Source organism: Heterocephalus glaber, unplaced genomic scaffold (assembly GCF_053883595.1).
Source record: "Heterocephalus glaber isolate CG9 unplaced genomic scaffold, H.glaber_assembly_v1.0 deba00001662, whole genome shotgun sequence".
Classification (NCBI taxonomy): domain Eukaryota; kingdom Metazoa; phylum Chordata; class Mammalia; order Rodentia; family Bathyergidae; genus Heterocephalus; species Heterocephalus glaber.
In genome coordinates this window covers 15,816,335-15,836,609 of record NW_028258403.1, presented here as the reverse complement: position 1 = coordinate 15,836,609, position 20,275 = coordinate 15,816,335, and the positions used below count along the sequence as shown (strand labels likewise).

The 20,275-nt window shown below is 39.6% G+C and overlaps 1 protein-coding gene and 1 long non-coding RNA gene across 5 annotated transcripts in view; both read left to right on the top strand.

Moving 5' to 3' along the window:
- Positions 1-9,566, top strand: part of LOC110346256 (uncharacterized) — a 43,530-nt gene extending 33,964 nt beyond the window's left edge. Inside the window, exon 4 of the long non-coding RNA XR_015445767.1 lies at positions 1,112-9,566. This is a non-coding gene — a long non-coding RNA (uncharacterized LOC110346256). The remainder of the gene's footprint in view (positions 1-1,111) is intronic.
- Positions 9,567-9,743: 177 nt separating this feature from the next.
- Positions 9,744-20,275, top strand: part of Baz1a (bromodomain adjacent to zinc finger domain 1A) — a 96,481-nt gene continuing 85,949 nt past the window's right edge. For 2 of the 4 annotated variants that reach the window (XM_087197102.1, XM_004867571.4), the window contains exons 1-3: positions 9,744-9,958; positions 10,427-10,596; positions 16,987-17,265. In XM_087197102.1, coding sequence (XP_087053228.1) covers positions 10,484-10,596; positions 16,987-17,265 — 392 coding nt within the window. In that variant the 5' untranslated portion in view covers positions 9,744-9,958; positions 10,427-10,483. Of the gene's footprint in view, positions 9,959-10,426; positions 10,597-11,049; positions 11,515-16,986; positions 17,266-20,275 lie in introns of those variants that run through there. The other 2 variants (XM_087197104.1, XM_087197103.1) reach the window with 2 other exon arrangements.

Sequence of the window (20,275 nt, the reverse complement as noted above, 5' to 3'; positions counted from 1 at the left end):
ACTTAGCAACTTAAAGAGAGATCCTGTCTCAAAAAACCAAAGGCAAAACCAAAACCAAACCAAACAAAAAAGTCTGGCTTACAGAAACCGACATTATGGAAATTCTGACACAAATATGTACTAAAATAAATAAAATAAAACAATAATTCAAATCACTCCAAAGACTACACATAGTTGTAAAGTTTATATTCCTTATTAATAAAAACAGAGAAAATGGTATCTGCAAGAGAATCAAAGTAAAGGAAATAATTTTTTAAAGATAAGGGAGGCTTGGATATGTCTGTAGGCCAAAGGAAGAGAGTGCCTGGAGGAGAGATAGTAGAGAAAAGAAAGTCAAGGAATAAGGTCCTAGAGGGGGAAAAATATGCCAAAGGCACAGAAGATAAAGCCTTGGAAAAAACAATAGGGAAAGGGAGAGGGGTCTAGTGGAAATACAAGAAAATTGTGGTTAAAAACCCAAAGATGTACTAAATGGTCCAGATTTTATAAATAAATTAGGAAGCAAGGTGATTGATGAGAGCAAAGGTTAAAGCTAAGAAAAGGAGATCAGGTTGGAGGCTCCAGAAAAATGGAAAATATTTTGTTTAGAAAACCTGTTCTGGAGAGCTGGGTGAGGTGGCACCTGCCTGTAATCTCAGCACTCAGGGAGGCTGAGGCAGGAGGATCTGGAGTTTGAGGCCAGGCTGGACTACAGAGTGAGACCCTGTCTCAGGAACGACAATAACAAAGAAAACCTGTCTGGAGTATTATTCAACAGTAAGTTAATATTAGATGCCTTCCAAGAAGTTTAGAGTGTCAGAAGAGGCCCCTTAGATGAGAGATCACTTTTTTGGTGATATCTAGAAACAATCTGGAAGTAGAACCAGGAAAGTAACAGCTGGGGACTACTCATGGGGGACAAGGAGGTATTGTGGAGTATCCGTGAATGTCTTGAGTGTTCTGGTGCTTGGGCTGGGCACTTGAAAAAGAATATAAACAGATTCAATTTATTCAGCAAATATTAGCTACCTAGTGCATATCCATCAACTTTAGTATGTTTCATGATAACATTTCTGGAAATAATTCCCTACACTATCTATAGCCTCAATCTGGATTTCTCTTTTGATTTCAGAGCCCAATCTTCAAATGCCTGGAGGCCACCTCTGCTTGGACGCTCCATATCTAAAACAGAGTGCTTCAAATCCCTCACACCTTATTTCTTTACCTGATCTCCCCATTTCTGTTCATTATTTTATTACTTTTCTAAACTCTGGAGCTTGAAACCTTTGACTCAACTCTGTCACTCAATCCTGTCAGTAAACAGTGCCTCTGAAATGTTTCTCCTTGGTTTTCCTCCTTTCCATTTGTGGAGGTGATAATTCAGGCTATGGTAGCACCCCCATCTGTGAGTGATAATTCCAGGACCCCCACTGGATGTCTGAGACCATACACAGTGACAAACCCTATATATACTGGGGGTTTTTCTATACATACATGCCTATAATAAAGTTTAATTTATAAATTAGGTATGGTAAGAGATATAAAATGAACAATTTTTAAAATATACCATAATAAAATTTAGGCAAATGCAATCTCTCTCTAGAAACAGTCAAGACAAATATTAACATTTCCAGACCACAGTTGGCAGCAGATAACTGGAATCTCAGACAGCAAAACCTCAGACAAGTGGAGACTACTGTATCGTCATTTTGTGTTTATACTTTTGTCTTCTCATTTCCCTACCTCCAAGCTCTGCACAGTCTAGTCACACCTCCATACCACTCCCAGACTCATCTTTATAAAATGTCAGTTTGCTGAGTCACTTATCATCTCACAGTGTTCAAGAACTCTGGTAGAGTCCCCAGGGAAGCAAGGAGACCCTGGAGGAGCTCATATCCCAGTGAGATGGGGTGGTTAAGGTGTCAAGGAGAGGATTTGGAGAGACTTCCCTGAGGAATGACAAGAGAGAAGGAGGAGAGAGGACAGGGAGCTTGGGAATGTAGGGTTTAGGGACAGGTTGAGGGGAAAGAGGCATTGCCAAGGAGACTCAGAACCATGCAATAGTAGGAAGAGAACCAGGGAGGAGTGTATCACAGAGATCAAGGGAGCGAGGAGGCCAGGTGGATCCCTCCTTGAAAAGAGTCCACTGGATTTGTCAGTTAGGGGATCAGAATTAAGGGCAGCATCAGGTGGAGGTAGAGAGTAGAGAGGCTACAAAGAGCTAGAAATAGAAGTAGAAGGCTGGAGGTGATATAGCATCTTATAGTATAGTATAGATATGGCATCATATAGTCCTTCAGTGATATAGCATCTGCTTAGTATGCACAAGGTCCTGGGTTCAATCTCCAATACTACAAAATAAATAAAATAAATAGAAACAAAGAAAACAGATTTTCTTAAAATGTTAGTTCAGGAAGGAAGAGAAATAGTGCTCTGAATGTACACATCATGCCTAAGGGCCTTACAACCTAAGGGTAGCCATCATAGTGGTGAGGAGGGGTTGCTGTTAGATAAGAGGGAATTGGAGCAAGATCCCTAAGGAGACTTGAGATAGAATCTCATCAGGAAACAAGGTTTTATAACCATCCTCTTGCTATATATGCTAACTCAGTATATATGTTATGGTTGTATGGGTTGAGCATTTTTAACCTGGAAAGTTCCAAATCCTGAAACTTTTTGAGCACCAACAGGAATGTACAAGTTGAAAATTTCATACCTGACCCTTTGTGACAAGTCATAGTCAAATCAAAGGCACCCCCAAAATACTGAATAAACTTACCTTCGGGCTGTGTGTATAAGGTAAATATGAAACATAGTGGATTTTGTGTTTAGACTTGGGTCCTATCCCCAAGCTGTCTCATTATATGCAAATATTCCTTCTCATTATGTATATGCAAACAAATCAGAAATCCAAAATACCTCTGGTCTCAAGAATTTTGGATAAGAGATATGCAACCTGTATAAGGTTAAGGAAATATCCTATTATGAAATAGCTAGATGAATTTTTGCAACTTGAAAGAGAAACAGCTGCCTGAATCATTTTTGAAAACTCTAGAAGTTTCCTATAAACTTAGCTTGAGAGAGCTAACTCATTCATTTAAGTTTCAAAGGTATTACTCACTATTGCAATGAAAATCAGATGGGGAGTATGAAGACTGTGAATATTTTCAAACTGGAAACTGACTTACTGGTTTTCTATTGCTGCTGTTACAAATTGCCATAGACTTTGCAGTAGATCAGAAGTCCAACATTGGTCTTACCAGGCTGAAATAAAAGTGTAGTAGGGGTGTGTTCCTCTTGTCAGCCCTGTGGGGGAGAATCTGTTCTCTTGCCTCTTCCACCTTCTAGAAATCTCCACATTTCTTGGCTTTTGACCGGCAATGTCACCTCTCTCTGCCTTGTCTTCAATCACCCTGTCCTCTTTGTAACCATAGTAGGGAAATGTTCTGCACTTTAAAGGAATTAGGTTGGGACCACCCGGGTAAAGCGTGATAATCTCCTCATCACGAGGTCCTTCATCTTAATCATGTCTCCAAGTTTCTTTTGCCATGTAAAATAACATACAGATGTGGACAGACCTGGGGGCTGTTATTCTGCCTGTCACACTAGAATGTGTGGTCCTTATTTCACAAGGAAAGTTTCAAATGGGGAAAAGAAAGGTGTTTAATGTTAGGCAATTTGATGTTTTATATTTTCTTTTTCCCTGGAGTACTGAGGATTAAACCCAGGGCCTTCACATTGAGCTACATCCCTAGTCCTTTAATTTTTTTGAGACAGGGTCTTGCTAAATTCCCCAGGCTGGGCTAAAACTTGCCATCTTCCTGCCTCAGCCTCCCAGAGTGCTGGGATTTCAGGTGTGCAGTGCCATACCTATCTTGGTGTTTTGTACTTGAATCAGGGAAGATGTTTGATCTGGTAGGTAAACTAGGCCCTAGAGGCCAGGCATGTGGTGCGGAGATGTTAAGAAGCTACTGAGAAACAGTTTACTGGTAACTTGGAGTGAAGTTTATCATTTTCAACCCAAAAAGAGAAATTTGGCTCAAAAAATTTTCGTTTTGCTAAGGAAATAAGAGATGGGTATTTTGACATAAACATCTGGGCTAGAGAAAATATGATGGTAGATTTCTGAGTTCTATGGATGATGATGGCAACAGAAGGGGAAAACCCTCAATGCATTTATTTTATAGGAGCCTACAGCATTAGCATCTTTCACCAGGAACACTTAAGTTAGAATTTAGCATGATATGTTCAGAGCTGAGTTCTAAATTTTAACTGTCTTATTTCTGTTTCTCCTTCCACAGTTGCCAAGTAATCAAGAATATATGCATTGCAACATGGTGATTTGCCTTTGTAAAGCACAATGTGGCAAGTTATTAGCGTCAAAACAGTATTTATTGGTAATACTATTCTTTAACTATGTGAGCTAATTGGTAAAAAGAAATATGGTCCTAATTATAAATAGTTTAAGATAATAATAGAATATAGAACTCTTCGATTATAGGTTTTGAGTGCCTGCTATGTTCTAGGCATGGTGGTAAATATTTTTAAATTTTATAGTAATTTTTTTTCAGTACTGGGGATTGACCAGAGAACCTTGCACAAGCTGGCCAAGTACTCTAGTGATGACCTACATTTCCAGCCCTTTTTATTTTTTATTTTGAGACAGAGTCTTGCTAAGTTTCCCAGGCTTGAACATGTGACTCTTCTGCTTAGGCCTCCTGTGTAGCTGGGATTTCAGATGTGTACCATTGCACCTGGTTTATAATAATATTTTAAATGATAACTGATATTAGGCTGTAGCCTGAACACTACAGGGAAAATAAAAGAGGAACAAAATATATTCTAGCATTCTCTACTTCATTAATAAAGAAATTATTTGGTAAACGAGATGTCAAAATTAGTGCAACTTTTATATGATAGCTGTTTTGCTACAGATAAAGCTTAAACATTAGCTTTGCACTTGAGAATTCTGTAATTCACATTGGTTTTGTTTTTGTTTTTGTTTTTGGAGAAAGGGTCTTGCTTTGTAGTCCAGGCTAGGCTTAAACTCACTATGTATCCCAGGCCGGCCTCAGGCTGCCAAGTGTTGGGATTATAGGCATGTGCCACCGTGCCTGGCCTGTAATCGACATTTAAAAACCATCTTTTTTTTCCTTATATGTCTTATTTTTTTAAACAGTAGTAAATTTATTTATCTGAACATAGTAATGATTTGTTCTGTAAATTGGTATGTAACTATTAGTGTGGGTAATCTAAATTGTTTTTAGAAATGTGTAATCTAAATCCTATTTCCAGGTTAAGATGGAAGAAGCTATCGGTCTGACTCTATCTTGTCTCATCAAACTCTGTATTTTATACACCCATCTAAGCATTCATCTATCCAACAAATATGTATTGAACTCCTGCTATGGGAGAAGCATTATGCTAGGCTCTGTAAATATTTAACAAGGAAATTTTTACTTTTTTTATTGTTTGAATTTTAATTGTGGTTCTTTTTATTTTCATTTGTGAAGTGAAAGACTGGTACATCAGTTGTCTGTCCTCATTGGCCTCTTTACCTTCTATTTAAAATTTGTATTCATCTTTGGTGTACAGTGAAAAGTCTCCTTTTCATCCCTGTCCTCAGCCACCTTTTCTTTTCCCAGAGGCAACCGGTGTGTTATCATTCCAGACATATTTTATGTATCAAGCAAATATGTATATGTAGAAAACCTCCCCCATAAACACTTTTCTGTAACTGTCATTTTTTTACCTTTTTCTTTGGTACCAGGGATCGAACTCAGGACCTTGTACTTGTGAGGCAGGCAGCAGCACTACTGAGCTAAGTCCCCAGGCCTGTTTTTCACTTCTTTTCTATGTCTGCATACTGTTCCATTGCATGGATTTAGTATAATGTATGTAATAATGGACATTTTCATTGGTTTTAATATTATGCTATTGCTAATGAAGACAACATAAAGACTCCTATTGAAATGTATTTGTAGGATATCTTCCTGCATTTATAATTTAGGTAATTTCTAGTGCATTTGTAATTTAGGGTAGATATTGTCAAGTTACCCTCTATAGAGGTTTTGCCTGTTTCCTTCCCAACTTACCAATATATGATGGTGATCTTTGCTAATCTGAAGGATGGAAAATATCATCTTGGTGTAGTTTTTAATCTGCATTTCTCTAACTATAAGTGAAGTTGAGAATCTTTTCATATGTTTTAAAGGCTGATGTGTTTGTTTTCTTGGGTTATTATAAGAATGCTTTGTGTGTTAGAGAAATTAGCCCATTTGTTAGTGAGCTGCAAATCTTTTTTTCCCAATTTGATAATTCTGTTTCAGTTTTGTAGTAGCTTTAGTCATCAGAGCTTTTTAATTTTTAATCTTATGGAATCATATTATGTGAATTCTGTGGTTTATGTTACAGTCGGGCTTTTCCCATGCTGATAAGTTTTTTTAAAAATTTCTTCCAGGGTTTCCTCTAGTATTTTTCATGATTATCAAATATTCTTAACCATTACACATTCTGAATTGTTTTGTGCAGAGGATCAAGTTCCCTGTTTCAACTTCTATCTGAGCTAGAACAGCAAATCAGTCCTAAGGAAATGCAGAATAGTATTAGGGGAGTATGTATTCTGGAGTTGATAAAGATTAGGATTTGGGTTTTTCTGCTTCCAGATTGTACAATTTGGGGCATTCTACTGAAGTAATGTCTCTGACTCTTAGTGGCTTCATCTGTAAAATGGAAATGAGTTACTTAGTTTGAGATTAAAATTGTGTATGAGATGAGATGATTTAAAGCCCTTAGCACAAGCCCCTGACAAGTTGGAAGCATTCATTAAATGTAAACCATTACTGTGGTAAGGATGACCATAGACTATTCTTCCAATTTCTACTACCACTTTGTAAGTCACGATTGCAATCAGAAGAGGTTGAATAAAAAGGTGTACTCCAAATTTAGCAACGTTACCACTTTGACATCAACAATTCAATCTCCTCTAAGCACATTAGTTCTCCACTTCAGCTGGGCATTATCACCTGAAATTTTTAAATTTCCAATACTTGGGTCCCTACCCTAGAGACCAGAGGTCTGAGGATGCCTAAGTAGTTTTCAAAAACCCCTCAGGTATTTCTAATGGGCAGTTGAGGTCTAGAACCACTGTTGTTACACTAGGCCAGTGGTTTCAGACAAAGGAAAAATTCATTGCTTCTAAATTTTTTATAGGTAAAATGTCATGAATTTGTTAGAGACATTAAAAGGAAAACATGGAAAAGTTGAGACAGGTGTTAAGAGTTATATCAGGAAAAGTTACAAAGTTATAGGTGTTTCTTGTATATATTGATAAGGCATCTTTCTCTGAAAAGTTCAGGGAAGCTGTATTTCAAATACTGTAAGATTGCTAAAAAGGGGCATGAAATCCATCTGTTAGATGTGTTAATGGAACAAGGAGGTAGGACTTATGTCAACTGTTTGGTTAGACACATTTAAGATTTTTATTACCACATTGCTTTCCTGGATAATTCTCAAAAATAAATTGTATCTGATAATTAATAAAATATATTTATATGCACTTTAGCAGTTTAGGAAGGATTTGTAATGGTATTTTAGCTTATACAGTGTGAGTAGGGTATGCAAGAAAATTAGATATAACTGAATCCAAGGAAACAAATGATGTGGTCTAAAAAGATTGGTCTGGAGGCCTAGATTCCAGCTCCTGAACTTCAATTTCCTGGGTGCAAAATTAAAGAATTAAGTTTCCGGGGGCAGGGATTTAGCTCAGTGGTTCAGGCACCTGCCTTGAAAGTGCAAGGTCCTGAGTTCCATCCCCAGTACTAACAAAAAGCAAAACAAAACAAAACAGTTTCCGAAGATTTGTTTTGGCTCTGACTGCTATCTCACCAGACCACCCCAGTAAAACCCTTTATGTTAATTAGTTAATAGAAAACAAGAATAGTATTCTAGCTCAAGCTTTTGAACCTAAGGGAATATAGCTTCTCAAAATTGAGACAGTTATCAAAACTACATCTTGATATTAGGTTCATATATATCCCGTGAGGCTAGCATATTTGCATTTACAGTGTTGTGTTCATCCAGCATCTTGTGATTGGTGAGATATTTTAGAGCACAGCTTTTTGTTGTCCTTCAAATCATGCCCTGTGGATAACTCCACATAGGAAGAACCTTCTAAATTTTCTTCTCATCTTTTCTAATTCTTGTTTTGGATTATACAGCATTACTCATGATTGTTAGGACTCAATTCCTATGTTGGTTGTGTTTTCATCATCTCTTACCTACGATACTGTACTTTTCATGAGGCAAGGACACATTTCTGTTTTCTTTCTTTGCATGGGGCAGTACATTGTCTTGATACCTAAAAGAAGCTTGATAAATGTTTAGTTAAAATAATTTTTTAAAAAATTAAATGATTTTAATTGCATTGCATTCTCCTTTTTTCTGTACTACTTTGTTTCTTTTACAATATTTCCAATTTTTTGCACAAAAAGTCTCATTTCATGGCAGTATCTTTTAACTACATTCTGGACACAGCAATGAACTTCTCACTCTCAAAAGCCAAGAAGTGGTAATTTATAAAGCAAGGAAGTAATGATACCAAAATACAGAAATAATACCTTAGGTAAGCTTTTGGTAGTACATGTGTAGAATAACTTAAAGAGAAATGTTATTTGCTGAGGCAGTTTAGATAAACTACCAATTTGATTATTATAAACACACTGAAGCTAAACTTGGATATGTTAATTATAATTTTCTAAACTTGAACTATTCTGAATGAATAATATGTAAAACATTTATTAAGTACCACAAGTCATTAAAAGAAACCCGATATATGTAACTCTGAAAACTCAATTATGATTGTATTGACATTTTAGAATGGCAGTGGGAAAACCGAGTATATTTGATGAAATAGAATATAATTTTAACTTTGTTTGTATAAGAATTCAACTGTTTAAAATTTGTATGAACATTTGTGTGCAAATTTTAATAGCCACTCTGACTTACTTCTAGTTTCAGAAATTCTTTTCTAATTTAAGTCATCTAGATCATGTACATTAAAATTGGTTTCAAATTGCTGATATGAAAAAGTTTCTCTAGAGGAAATTTTAGTAGTAAATTCAAAATCTATAAAATTCTAATTGAATTAATCACTCATCTTTTGCAAAGTATCACAATGGCGTAAATATTTCTTTTTAAAGGGCGTGTAAATAAATATGTCGAGGTTTTACAAGGATGATGACATTTTCTAACGTACTTTTTTCCCCTGGGCTATCTAAATCTTTGACTAAATTGCCCCAAGTAATAAAGAACTGGTTATCGAGGGAGATATTTTCTGTTCAAGATGTGTGTTTACGTAAGCAAAATAGCTTTATAGAGATATTAATTCTAATTTTGGAGGAAAATATAAAAACATTCTTATTTCTTGCTCCTTCTTCTTCCTATCTTTAAAATATAATTTAAATCGTAACTGGAGTGCTTCTCCCATCGTGGAGCTAAGCGTTGGTGCCAGACTCGAGGACTTTGTCAGCCATGTGTTTATGAAATCCCGGCGCTTTCTCTAGATCTTTTGGCTGATAACCTCAAACATGGAGGATGCTTCTGATTCTTCACAAGGGGTTGCTCCATTAATTAATAATGTAGCTCTCCCAGGCTCTCTGCCGTCTCTTCCTGTATCAGTGACAGGCTGTAAAAGTCATCGAGTAGCCAATAAAAAGGTAGAAGCGAGAAGTGGAAAGCTCCTCCCAACAGCTCTTCCTCCTTCTGAGCCGAAAGTAGATCAGAAACTTCCCAGGAGCTCCGAGAGGCGGGGAAGTGGTGGTGGGACGCGAATCCCCCGCGCAGAGCCCGGCCGTGGCACCGGGCGGAGCGGCGGTCAGGGGCGCTGCGGGGCTGGCGAGAGGCGACCCCCGAGGAGGACCAGGTCCTGGCCGCCCGCGGAGTTGAGAAGGTGGAGAAGCGACAGCGGGAGCGCTCGCAGGTGAGATGGGCTCCGTGCGGCCGCCCGGCAGCCGGCCGGCGCCTGCGGGAAGTGGGAAGCGGGGGAACAAAGCCGAGCGGCGCCAGGGTCCGCCCGCGGCGAGCGCCCTCGCGGCGTGGGGCGGCCGGCTGTGCGCCGAGCACGTTGTGAGCCGGCGGCGGGCGGGGAGGCGGTGCTGGGGGAGGGGGCGCCGCAGCTCCCGCACCGCCCGCCACGGGGCGCCGGGCCCCATTGTGAGCCGCCCGCGGGGCGAGCAGAGGTGGGGCAGTTCCGAGGACGGCGGCGGCGGCGGCTCTGCTTGCTCCACACCCAGGCAGCGGCCGGCAAGAGCGCTGCTCCCGGGGCAGCCGCGGCGCGTCAGTCACACAAAAGCAGCCGACCTCTGCCTCCCCGGCGCGCGGACCGGACCAGCCCACGCCACCGCCGCTCCCCACCTTACCGGCTCCCCTTTCCCTCCAATTCTGGTAGCGAAGCGGGGCGGACGCGCACGGCCGAGGGTCCGGCCAGCCCGCGGACGGACCGGAGATGCCGCTGCTACACCGAAAGCCGTTTGTGAGACAGAAGCCGCCCGCCGACCTGCGGCCCGACGAGGAAGTTTTCTACTGTAAAGTCACCAACGAGATCTTCCGCCACTACGAGTAAGGGCCGGGCTCGGGGGTGTGGGACTCCCTCCCCAGCGCCCTTTTGTCTGTCTCCCATTCCCCGTCCTGGGCTTCTGGCGGGGCCACTGAAAGTGACGGGTGGCTGCGGGCCCGTGTTTCTCAACCCCACGCCCGGGCCCAGCCCCGAGACTTGGCGGGGCCGCCAGCCGCGGCGCGCGTGGGGAAGGGGTCCAGGCGGAGGAGGCTGGCGTCCTCGGCCGCCGCGGGGACCGCTCTGAGCCGCTGCTGTCGCTGGTCCGGCTGGTGGCCGGGCGGGCGGCGGAAACTCCCAGCCTCGGCTCCCCCCCCCCCCCCGCCGCCGCCGCCGCCGCCGCCGCCGCCGCCGCCGCTACCGCTACCGCCGCCGCCGCCGCCGCCGCGGCTACACGCGCACTCGGCGGCCAGTTCCGGGATCCCCGCCCGGCGGCCGCGGGGGATCCCCGCGCGGGTCAGCGGCGCGGGCCCGCAGACCGCCCCCTCCCCTTGCCCAGAGAGGGAATCCTGGCCCTGAGGGCAAGAATCGGTCGGGCAGTGCTGGGTTTCCCCGATCCCGAATGGGTTGTAACTTCTTTGGGGCTGCCTGGGGTACTGGCGGGAGGGAGCAGGGCTGAGACTCCCTGTAAAAGGGAAGCAGGATTCGCCGCGGGCGGGGTGCGGGGGCGCCCCAGACCCCGGGGCCTCCTCCCGCGGCGCCCTGTCCCGCGCGGCTAGGCCGCGGAGTGCGCGACTCGAGGCGGGCGCTCTGTCACCGCCTCTTCTTGGTGACTAACTCTGGTCTCCCGGGAGCTCATCGTTTCCGCCCCCGGGAGACCAGTGAGGAAGATGTCGGGGCCCGGCGTGGAGAAGAGGAAGGGGGCAGACGACAGAGCTCTGCTTGCCCCGGGTTTTCACTTTCGTGCCGCCGGGAATGCGGAGGTGGGTGTTGGGGGAGGGGGTTAAGACAAGTTCAACTCCAGTCTCTCCTGAGCCAGTCGCTTCTTTATCCCCCTGCGCATGTGGACCGCCTGACATGTGCCACTCTCTATTGTTTTGATAAGAACCCGAAGCTGCTGCTGGTATAGTTTCAACTCCCAAATTTTCAGCCTATCGCTGGATTGTCCCAAGAGATCCCCTTGTCCTGTGACACGAAGCAATGGGATGTGTTTTGGTGATAGGACCTCTGAGAGAGACCCTGCATTGATCAATCACTAGAGCAGCCTGATCCTCCCTTTTTCTTATGCTTTATCCTCCTCACTCAGAAGGATTCCCTTTGTGGCTTAGAAACCATGTGTTGCAGCGACCAAATGCGTTGCGCTGTAAGGAGGCACCTTTTCTAAGTGGTGGACTTGATCCTGGGAGGGCTGCACCTGTCTCAGAATGGAGTAGTGAGGTTGAAAGTCAGTCCCTTTGAGCGTTTTCTTCTTCAGCTGCTCAGAAAGGGTTACACATAAACATTATATCCAGAAAAGTAGATACTACTTTTCATCAGACTGTACTTTTGAGTAGGAGTGCATATCTCACTCTGCTCCTGTACAGACTTGTTTTGTTACTCAAATAAGAGTTCATTCTTGTAACTACCTAAAACTACCTAAGCGATTTGGATTAGGTAACTGGACAAGGATAATGTCTTTTTTTTAAAGTTTAAGCTAAAATCCTTAGTGATAATTCTTCTGAATTGTAAAAACTTGTGTTTAAGAGTGCCAAGAAAACAGAAAACAGGCTTAAATTTCAAACTGTTTTCTCCTTTGATATAAGCAGTCTTATCTATTTAAGAGGCTCTTCTCACTTTAGAGGGTAGGATAAATATGGCTCTTATCCTCTATGAATTAAATGCTCTTCACGTACTTCGTTTCTTAAGATGAATTATTTCAACCATGCAAAAATCTGAAATGAAGACCTTTGACATTCTAAACCTATCTTCCATTAACATTAAAAACTTCTTTGGGCCGGGGATTTAGCTCAGTGGTTCTGCCTCCTGCCTCACAAGTGGAAGGACCTGAGTTCGATCCTTGGTACCAAAAAAAAAAAAAAAAAAGAAAAAGGAAAAAAAAGACCCTCTTCTTTGTAGTCTTAGGACGTTTTTTAAACATTTTTAAATAGTTTTTTAACTTTCATTTTTTGCCCATGTGCTGATGTTTGGACTTTTAGAAGTTACAATCAGTTCAAGGGAGATGATTGGTTTGTGAGCTAAGATATTTGACCATTTATCCTGAACAAAGTAGTATTACTGGTATTCTTAGGTATTAATCTTTACGATTTGAAAGTGGCAAACTTGGAAGACTGCCATTTAATTGTGTTAAATTCTGAATTATTTTCTCTTTCTCTTAAATGATTACAAAGACATCATTCGAGAAATGCACTTGGAGTAGATGGTGGTCTGCAGTATTATGGTCATCCGACCCTGACCCTGGCCTCAAGTCTAGAGAAACTATGAAGGAAGCTGCTGATTTCACGCATATATTAAATTATTGATTAATTTGTGTGATTTTGAAGGTTATCTTTTAAGTGAATTATTTTGAATATTTTTGTTTTGTAATTATCTGAAGACCACTCCGCTCACCTATTTACTCAGGTGTTTTACTTCTTGAATATAAATTTCTTCACCTCTCAGCCTTGCTCACTTCCCATCACTATGCAGAGTAGCTTGTGCCTCTAACTCTGGCTAATGGCGTTTACCTTTTAATTACTATATCTTCCTTGTTATAATCCACTTACTCTTTGTCTTCTTAAGCAGTAGTGATTACCCCTCTTTTTACGTGGTGTAATGTTTCCTGTTATTGCCCTGTAAGGCAGTGTATTTCTTGTCTCAAATTTTGTCTTCTCCAAGACCCTGAGTTCTTTGAGACAGGGACCAGGATCCTCAACTGTAATATAATGCAGATTCCTTTATTTTGTTTGAACTATATGCTCCTTAACTAATTGTCAACTCTTTTTTGACCTTCTTGCATAAGCAAAGCAGGATCATTAAAAATAGCACATTTAAGGGCCGGGGATTTAGCTCAGTGGTTCTGCTGCCTGCCTCACAAGCGCAAGGTTCCAAATTTGATCCCCAGAACCAAAAAAAAAAAAGCACATTAACTGTAGGCAAATGCACAAGTGAATAATTTAGTCTCTTAAATCAGATAAAGACTTATGCTTTAATTTTGGTTAGCTGATGACAGTTTTATTTATTTTTTGCTGTGGATTGTTCAAAAAGTGGGACAGGTTTGAATAGTAGAGTTTCTAGATTTTTGGGATAGAAAAATGATTTGTTACATTATTCAGTGACTTAATCGCCTACTTTTTTTTTTTTTTTTTGCCATTGGAATTGGGATATACTTCCCACCCACCTTTGAGTAAGTCTAACGTTTTGTACAAAATTTAGGAATCTCAGCTGACATGGTGCACACCTGTAATCCCAGCACGCTGGGAGGCTGAGGCAGGAGGGTGGCAAGTTCAGTTCCAGCTTGGGCAATTTATTAATTTAGTGAGACCCTCTCTCATAATAAAAGAAATTCTAAAAAGGCTGAAGATGTAACTTAGAGCAAAGGCCCTGGGTTTAATACCCAGTACCTTAAAAAAAAAAAAAAAAAGGCAGTCTCTTCCATTCTTCCACAGGGAATTGAGCTGTGTTTCAACCTGGCTTTCCAGTGAAGTCAGTTTGACTAGCTTATAATGCATCCTGTTTTCATTGTTCATCAGTTCTCGCTTGTTAATTTAGTCTATTCCACAGCTCCCATTTATAGATGAGGAAACTGGAGTTGGAGTGAGTAGAGTAAGTCTAAGATCACTGTCCAAAATCACATATCTAGCAATTGATGATATTGAATTTTAATTCACATCCCTTAAGGTTCTAGAATTTATGCTGTTTTACTTTTTACTGTCATGTGCTTATTATGAAGAATTTTTCCTTATAGAGGTTGAAGTTTGCAGAAGTATGCGCCAAAAAGAATAAGAGCATTGTGTGGAATTCAAGTTGACTGTCTAGATCATGGTATAAATATCACTCTACACTTTGGCTCAGACATTTGCCTTGTTTACTACAGCCCTCAGTGACTAAGCTCTAGTTATCAAATAAACCAGAATGCCATCAATTTATAGTGGAGAAAAATGCCTTTCACAATGACCACTTCCATACTGATGATCAGTTATGTGTGAAATCTAGTCACAGTCAAAGCCTGGGCTTGGTAATTTTCAAAGGGAGTTGGATAATCTTCATAGTTTGTGTCTTCAGATTGGATGTTTACTTCCTCTTTTAGGAATTAGTCTGCCACATGACCCTAATACTTGAGCCCATGAATGCTTTTTTTTAAGATGGTATGGCAGGGCTTCCTAAATGGTTTTCAAGTTTTACCTTCTGTTTAGCAGACTACCATGTTTTGTATTACAGCATCCTTTCTTCAGGCAGAGTGGTATGGTGTAACAAGCCACCCATACCTTAGTGGCTCAGAATAACAACTCATTTTGTTTGCTCACTATTGTTGTCTCCTCTGTGCTCACTTGCTTAACTGCCAGCAGCTTAGAGGCCCAGCTAAGGCTCCCTGGAGTAGGAGGTGGCCTCAGGCACACGGCTGGGGTTCAGCTGGGATGACTTTCCTTACCATGTAGTCTTTCATCCTGCGATGCTTCACATGGTGGTTTCAGGGTTTCAAGGCAGTGAGGACAGAAGTTCTCGATGTCATCTATGTATATGTTAATAAAAACAAATCATAAGATCAGTCCAGAGTCAAGAAATAGTGAAATTGCCAGGTATGGTGGCTCATGCCTATAATTTTAGCACTTGGGCATCTCAGACAGGAGGATTACCGCAATTTTGAGGCCAGCCTGTGCTACATAGTGAGTTCAAGGCCAGCCTGAGCTACAAAGCAAGACCCTGTTTCAAAACACCAAAAAAAAAAAAAAAAAAAAGTGAAATAGACAACTGTTAGTGAGAGGAATGGTGTTATATTTCAAAGGAGTCTTGTAGACCTTTGACCTGCTTTGCAAACTTTTTCTACCACAAGTAGTTGTTAAGATTTTATGCTTGGGAGCATCCTGGTTGGGTTTCTGTGTTCACTGATAATCTAATTGATATTATCCACCAAATAATAAAAATTATCCAACAACTTGTGAATATACCTGTTGCTTGCCCCTGTACTACCTATAATAATGGTTCAAATTGTTTTTTCTTAAAATTTCTATTGTTCCTACACATGCCACAAGAGATGTCAAGAGGAGTATCTTCAATTTTTTTTTTTTTTTTTGGTACCGGGGATTGAACTCAGGTCCTTGTGCTTGTGGAGCAGATGGTGGAACCACTGAGCTAAATCCCCAGCCCATATCTTCAAATATTTAAGATAGTTAATTCTGCCTCTTCCTACCCCTTCCCAGTGCTGAATTTAATCTTCTTCAAACATCCTCAAAATCTTTTATGTGTTCCCCTGAATTGTTTCTCTAGGGTACTAGTTATTCTCCTAGGATCTTCCTGCCCATGTGGTCCCTGGAAAATAAAAATTGATGCTGTTTATTGACTGCACATACAGAAGGTAAAACTTGAAAACCATTTAGGTCCATTTATGTCCTTTGAGTCTCTTGCCTTTTAAGAGACTAGATGAAATTTTTAAAATACATGAAGAAGGGCCGGGGATTTAGCTCAGTGGTTCCGCCACCTGCCTCACAAGCGGAAGGACCCGAGTTTGATCTCCGGTACCAAAAAAAAGAAAGAAAGAAAAAATGCATGAAGAAATTCCAGTAGTACAGTAAAGGTCTGAGTAGAATGGTCTCCCAATCTTATCCCTACTCTCTGGCTGTTATTTTGATTTTTGTGTAACATTCCAAAAAATTTAGATGTTTCCATAAATCATTGAAAATAAGGTAATTTCTTCCTTTTTCTGCTTGTTATTTTTTAAACATAAATGAAATCATTATATAGTTTTTAAAATATAGAAAGGCTCAAACTGGAGATAGAGCTGGGTTTCTTTTTTTTTTCCTTAGTAACATGATAAGAACTCTTACACTTTTTAATGACTGATTTTTTCATTATATGAAGCACTTTACTTAACCTTTCTCTTAGTGTTAGATGCTTAGATTTGTGTTTGAATTGATTCTAGCATTTTGGTTGGTTTTCAACAAAAAGGTTAAAATTTTAAAGGAAAAGCAAAGTCTGAATTTATTTTCAGTTTGACTCCAGATTTCAAAACTAGTAGACCTTAAAGTCCAGTTTTGGCTGCTGTGCCTTTAAGTTGCAGAATATAAATGTCTAGTTTAAATATATTTTGTCTTTGGTTTTTATTAATCAGCTGATCAGTTCGTAAACCTGTGTTTGAGTTCTCTGATGGTATGAAAAATTTTGCCTTAAAGGCATAGAAAAAAGCTAATAAAGATATCAAATTTTAATGTGAAATTTATGAAATGATAGGTAATTGGTTTTTGTTTTTGTTTTTTAATCAGTGACTTTTTTGAACGGACCATTCTGTGCAACAGCCTTGTGTGGAGTTGTGCTGTGACGGGTAGACCTGGACTGACATATCAGGAAGCACTTGAGTCAGAAAAAAAAGCAAGACAGAATCTTCAGAGTTTTCCAGAACCACTAATTATTCCAGTTTTATACTTGACGAATCTTACCCATCGTTCACGCTTACATGAAATTTGTGATGATATCTTTGCATATGTCAAGGATCGATATTTTGTTGAAGAAACTGTGGAAGTCATTAGGAACAATGGTGCAAGGTAAAGTACTTAATTTTTCCTCTTGATGAGTATATATTCATATTGCTCAAAAGTCAGAACTTAAAAAAAGTCTTCCCTTTTACTGTCCTTTCAATATCCTGTTATCCCACAGATAGCCCTGGTATTAGCTGTTTCTTGTATATCATTCCAAATCTAATTTATACATATGCCACCAAAACCATGTACATGTGTGTATCTCTGTGTCTGTCTGTACAGACATATATACACATATTCCTTCCCCTTTTACTAGTACTACAGAACATACTATTCTCTTTTTTTTTACTTAAAATATTTTAGAGATCACTATTGCTATATAAATCACTTTTTAATTTATTGTGTAGTGAGTCCCATTGTAGAGAATTGGTTTTGTTTTGGAAGATACTAGGGATTGAACCCAGGGCCTTTGCACTGAGCTATGTCCTGAGCCCTTTTTAATTTTTTTAGAGATAGGGCCTCACTTGGTCACTTACTTGCCCAAGGTGGGCTATAACTTGCAGTCCTCCTACCTCAGCTTCCCAGAGTGCTGGAATTATAGGGGTGTAGCACCCCACCTGTAGAAATTCCATTTTTAAGAGTGAAAAACCTTAAATAATAATATCTAATATATCATCATTATATTACCTAATAGTGTATGCTTGTATTTCTTGATAGGTTTTAGTATCTGATTTAACAAAACTGGAACTGAGTTATATATACTTCACAAAGTTCTTTCTTCTCTCCTCTCCCTTTCCTTCCCCTCCTTTCCTTTCTTCTCTTCCTCTTTTATCTTTTTAAAATAGCTTCATTGAGATACAGTGCACAATTCAGGGTTAGTTCTCTTTTACCCAGGTCTTCAAGAAAAAAGTATATTTTTCATATATGAAAGATTTAAATGACATCCATGGCACTAAATTAAAAATTATCAGTGTTGGGCTAGGGGTGTAGTATAGCTACATCATAGAGAAGAGGCGCGAGGTGCTGGGTTCAGGCTCCAGCACTAAAAAGAAAGAAAAGTTATTAGTTTCCTAAAGTATTAAGAATTTGTGATTGGCTAGTCACTGACATTGATCATAATAAATATTATTTGCATTAAAAAGTTTTGCAGCCTTTCTTGACTTGTGGAGGGAGTAGCTGTGTTTTCTGGATGCTGCCCTCTCCCCATTATTGATCTGAATAGTTTTTTCCCCTCTGAATTTTAAACTTTAGCAATCAGAAGTTAACTTAATTATGTTCTTGATGGTTTTATTTTGGAGGGTCATTACAAGTTTATAAGTATCTTTAATAATATCTTAATATAATCCATTTTAGTTACTAAATGCTACTCTTCATTATCCTTAAAAAGTCAAGTAATGCTTATATATTAAGATCTAAGATTGTTTGGATTTGATTTTGGCAATTAATTCAATAAGAGTTTTTTTTTTAATTGTGGAAGCAACAAGTAGTAAAAATTGAAAGGCTTTTCATACATCTAATGACTTTTGGGAAAATTATATCTTTTATTTTTATTTTTATTTATTTTTTTGGTACATTTTAGATATACGAATAATGGCATTCATCATTGAAAATTGGTACCTTTACATAATATATCTTGGTTCTTATTTTTTCTCCATTTCTCTCCCCTCAACCCCTTCACCCCTATTTACAAAGACTTTATTTCCATTTTTTACTTTTCTCATATTCCATTCCCTTCTTTCAAAATTATATCTTTATTTTAGAAATATTAAAAAATATAAGTAGAAAGGGAAGAAGGGGCTAATACACCACAAGTAATTCCACCAAGAAAATGTCCTTTATAAAAAGAATCATATTATAAATACTGTTTATAACTACTTTTGATAGTTTTTACTTTGGATGATATAGTTAGAAAGTAGATTGTGTTTTGAACTATGTCACCAAAGGGAATAATAAAATCATGTTTCGGGACTGTGAACATCTTTTTCTCTTTGTGGCCACTCTTTAATTTGGCTTATGCCAAAAATATTTTATTTATTTATTTATTTATTTTTGCTTGAATTCTTTTATTGGTACATTTTAGGTATACAATACATTTACATTTATCATTGGGATCTTGTACCTGTACATGATGTATCTTGGTTCTTATTTTTTCCCCCATTAGCTGTGCGCCCTTCACCCCCTCCGCCCTTCCCTATTTACATAGATTTTGTTTCCATTTTTTCCTTTTCTCATAATTTTTCCTTTCCCTTCTTTCCTTTCCCCTTCCCCTCCCACTTCCCCTATCCCTTTGGACCTTTTCTTTCCTATTTCAAATTATCAATTATTCATTTTAAGTGTTTTAATCCTTATTTACACTTTCAGTTTCTCACACTAGAGAAACTGTTCGGTATTTACACGTGTGTCCTATTTATTTCACTTAAGAGTATGGCCTCAGTATGTATCCATTTAGCTATAAATGTCTCTAGTTTATCGTTCTTTATGGCTGAGTAGTACTCCATTTTATAAAAAAACCACATCTTTATCCATTTTCCAGTTGACGGCCACTTGGGCTGTTTCCAAGCTTTAGCTATTACGAACTGTGCCGCTATAAACATGGGTGCACATACATTACTGTGGTATGATTCTTTTAATTCTTTTGGGAAGCTACCCAGCAGGGGAATAACTGGGTCAAATGGGACCTCTAGCCCTAGTTCTTTGAGGTATCTCCATACTGATTTCCACAGTGCACCAGTCTGGACTCCCACCAACAATGGAGAAGGGTTCCTTTTTCCCCACAGCCCTGCCAGCATTTGTTATTGGTTGATTTCTTGATAGCAGCCATTCTTTCTGGGGTGAGGTAGAATCTCAGTGTTGTTTTCATCTGCATCTCTTGAATGACCAGTGATGTTGAACATTTTTTCATATATTTATTTGCTGCTTTTACTTCTTTGTCTGAGAAATGTGTGTTCATTTCAGATGCCCATTTTTGAATAGGGTCTTTGAATTTGGGGGGGGTCTGATTTTTTTCAATTCTTTATATATTCTAGATATTCTAGATCCTTTGTCTGAGGTACAGCTGCTAAAAAATTTTTCCCAC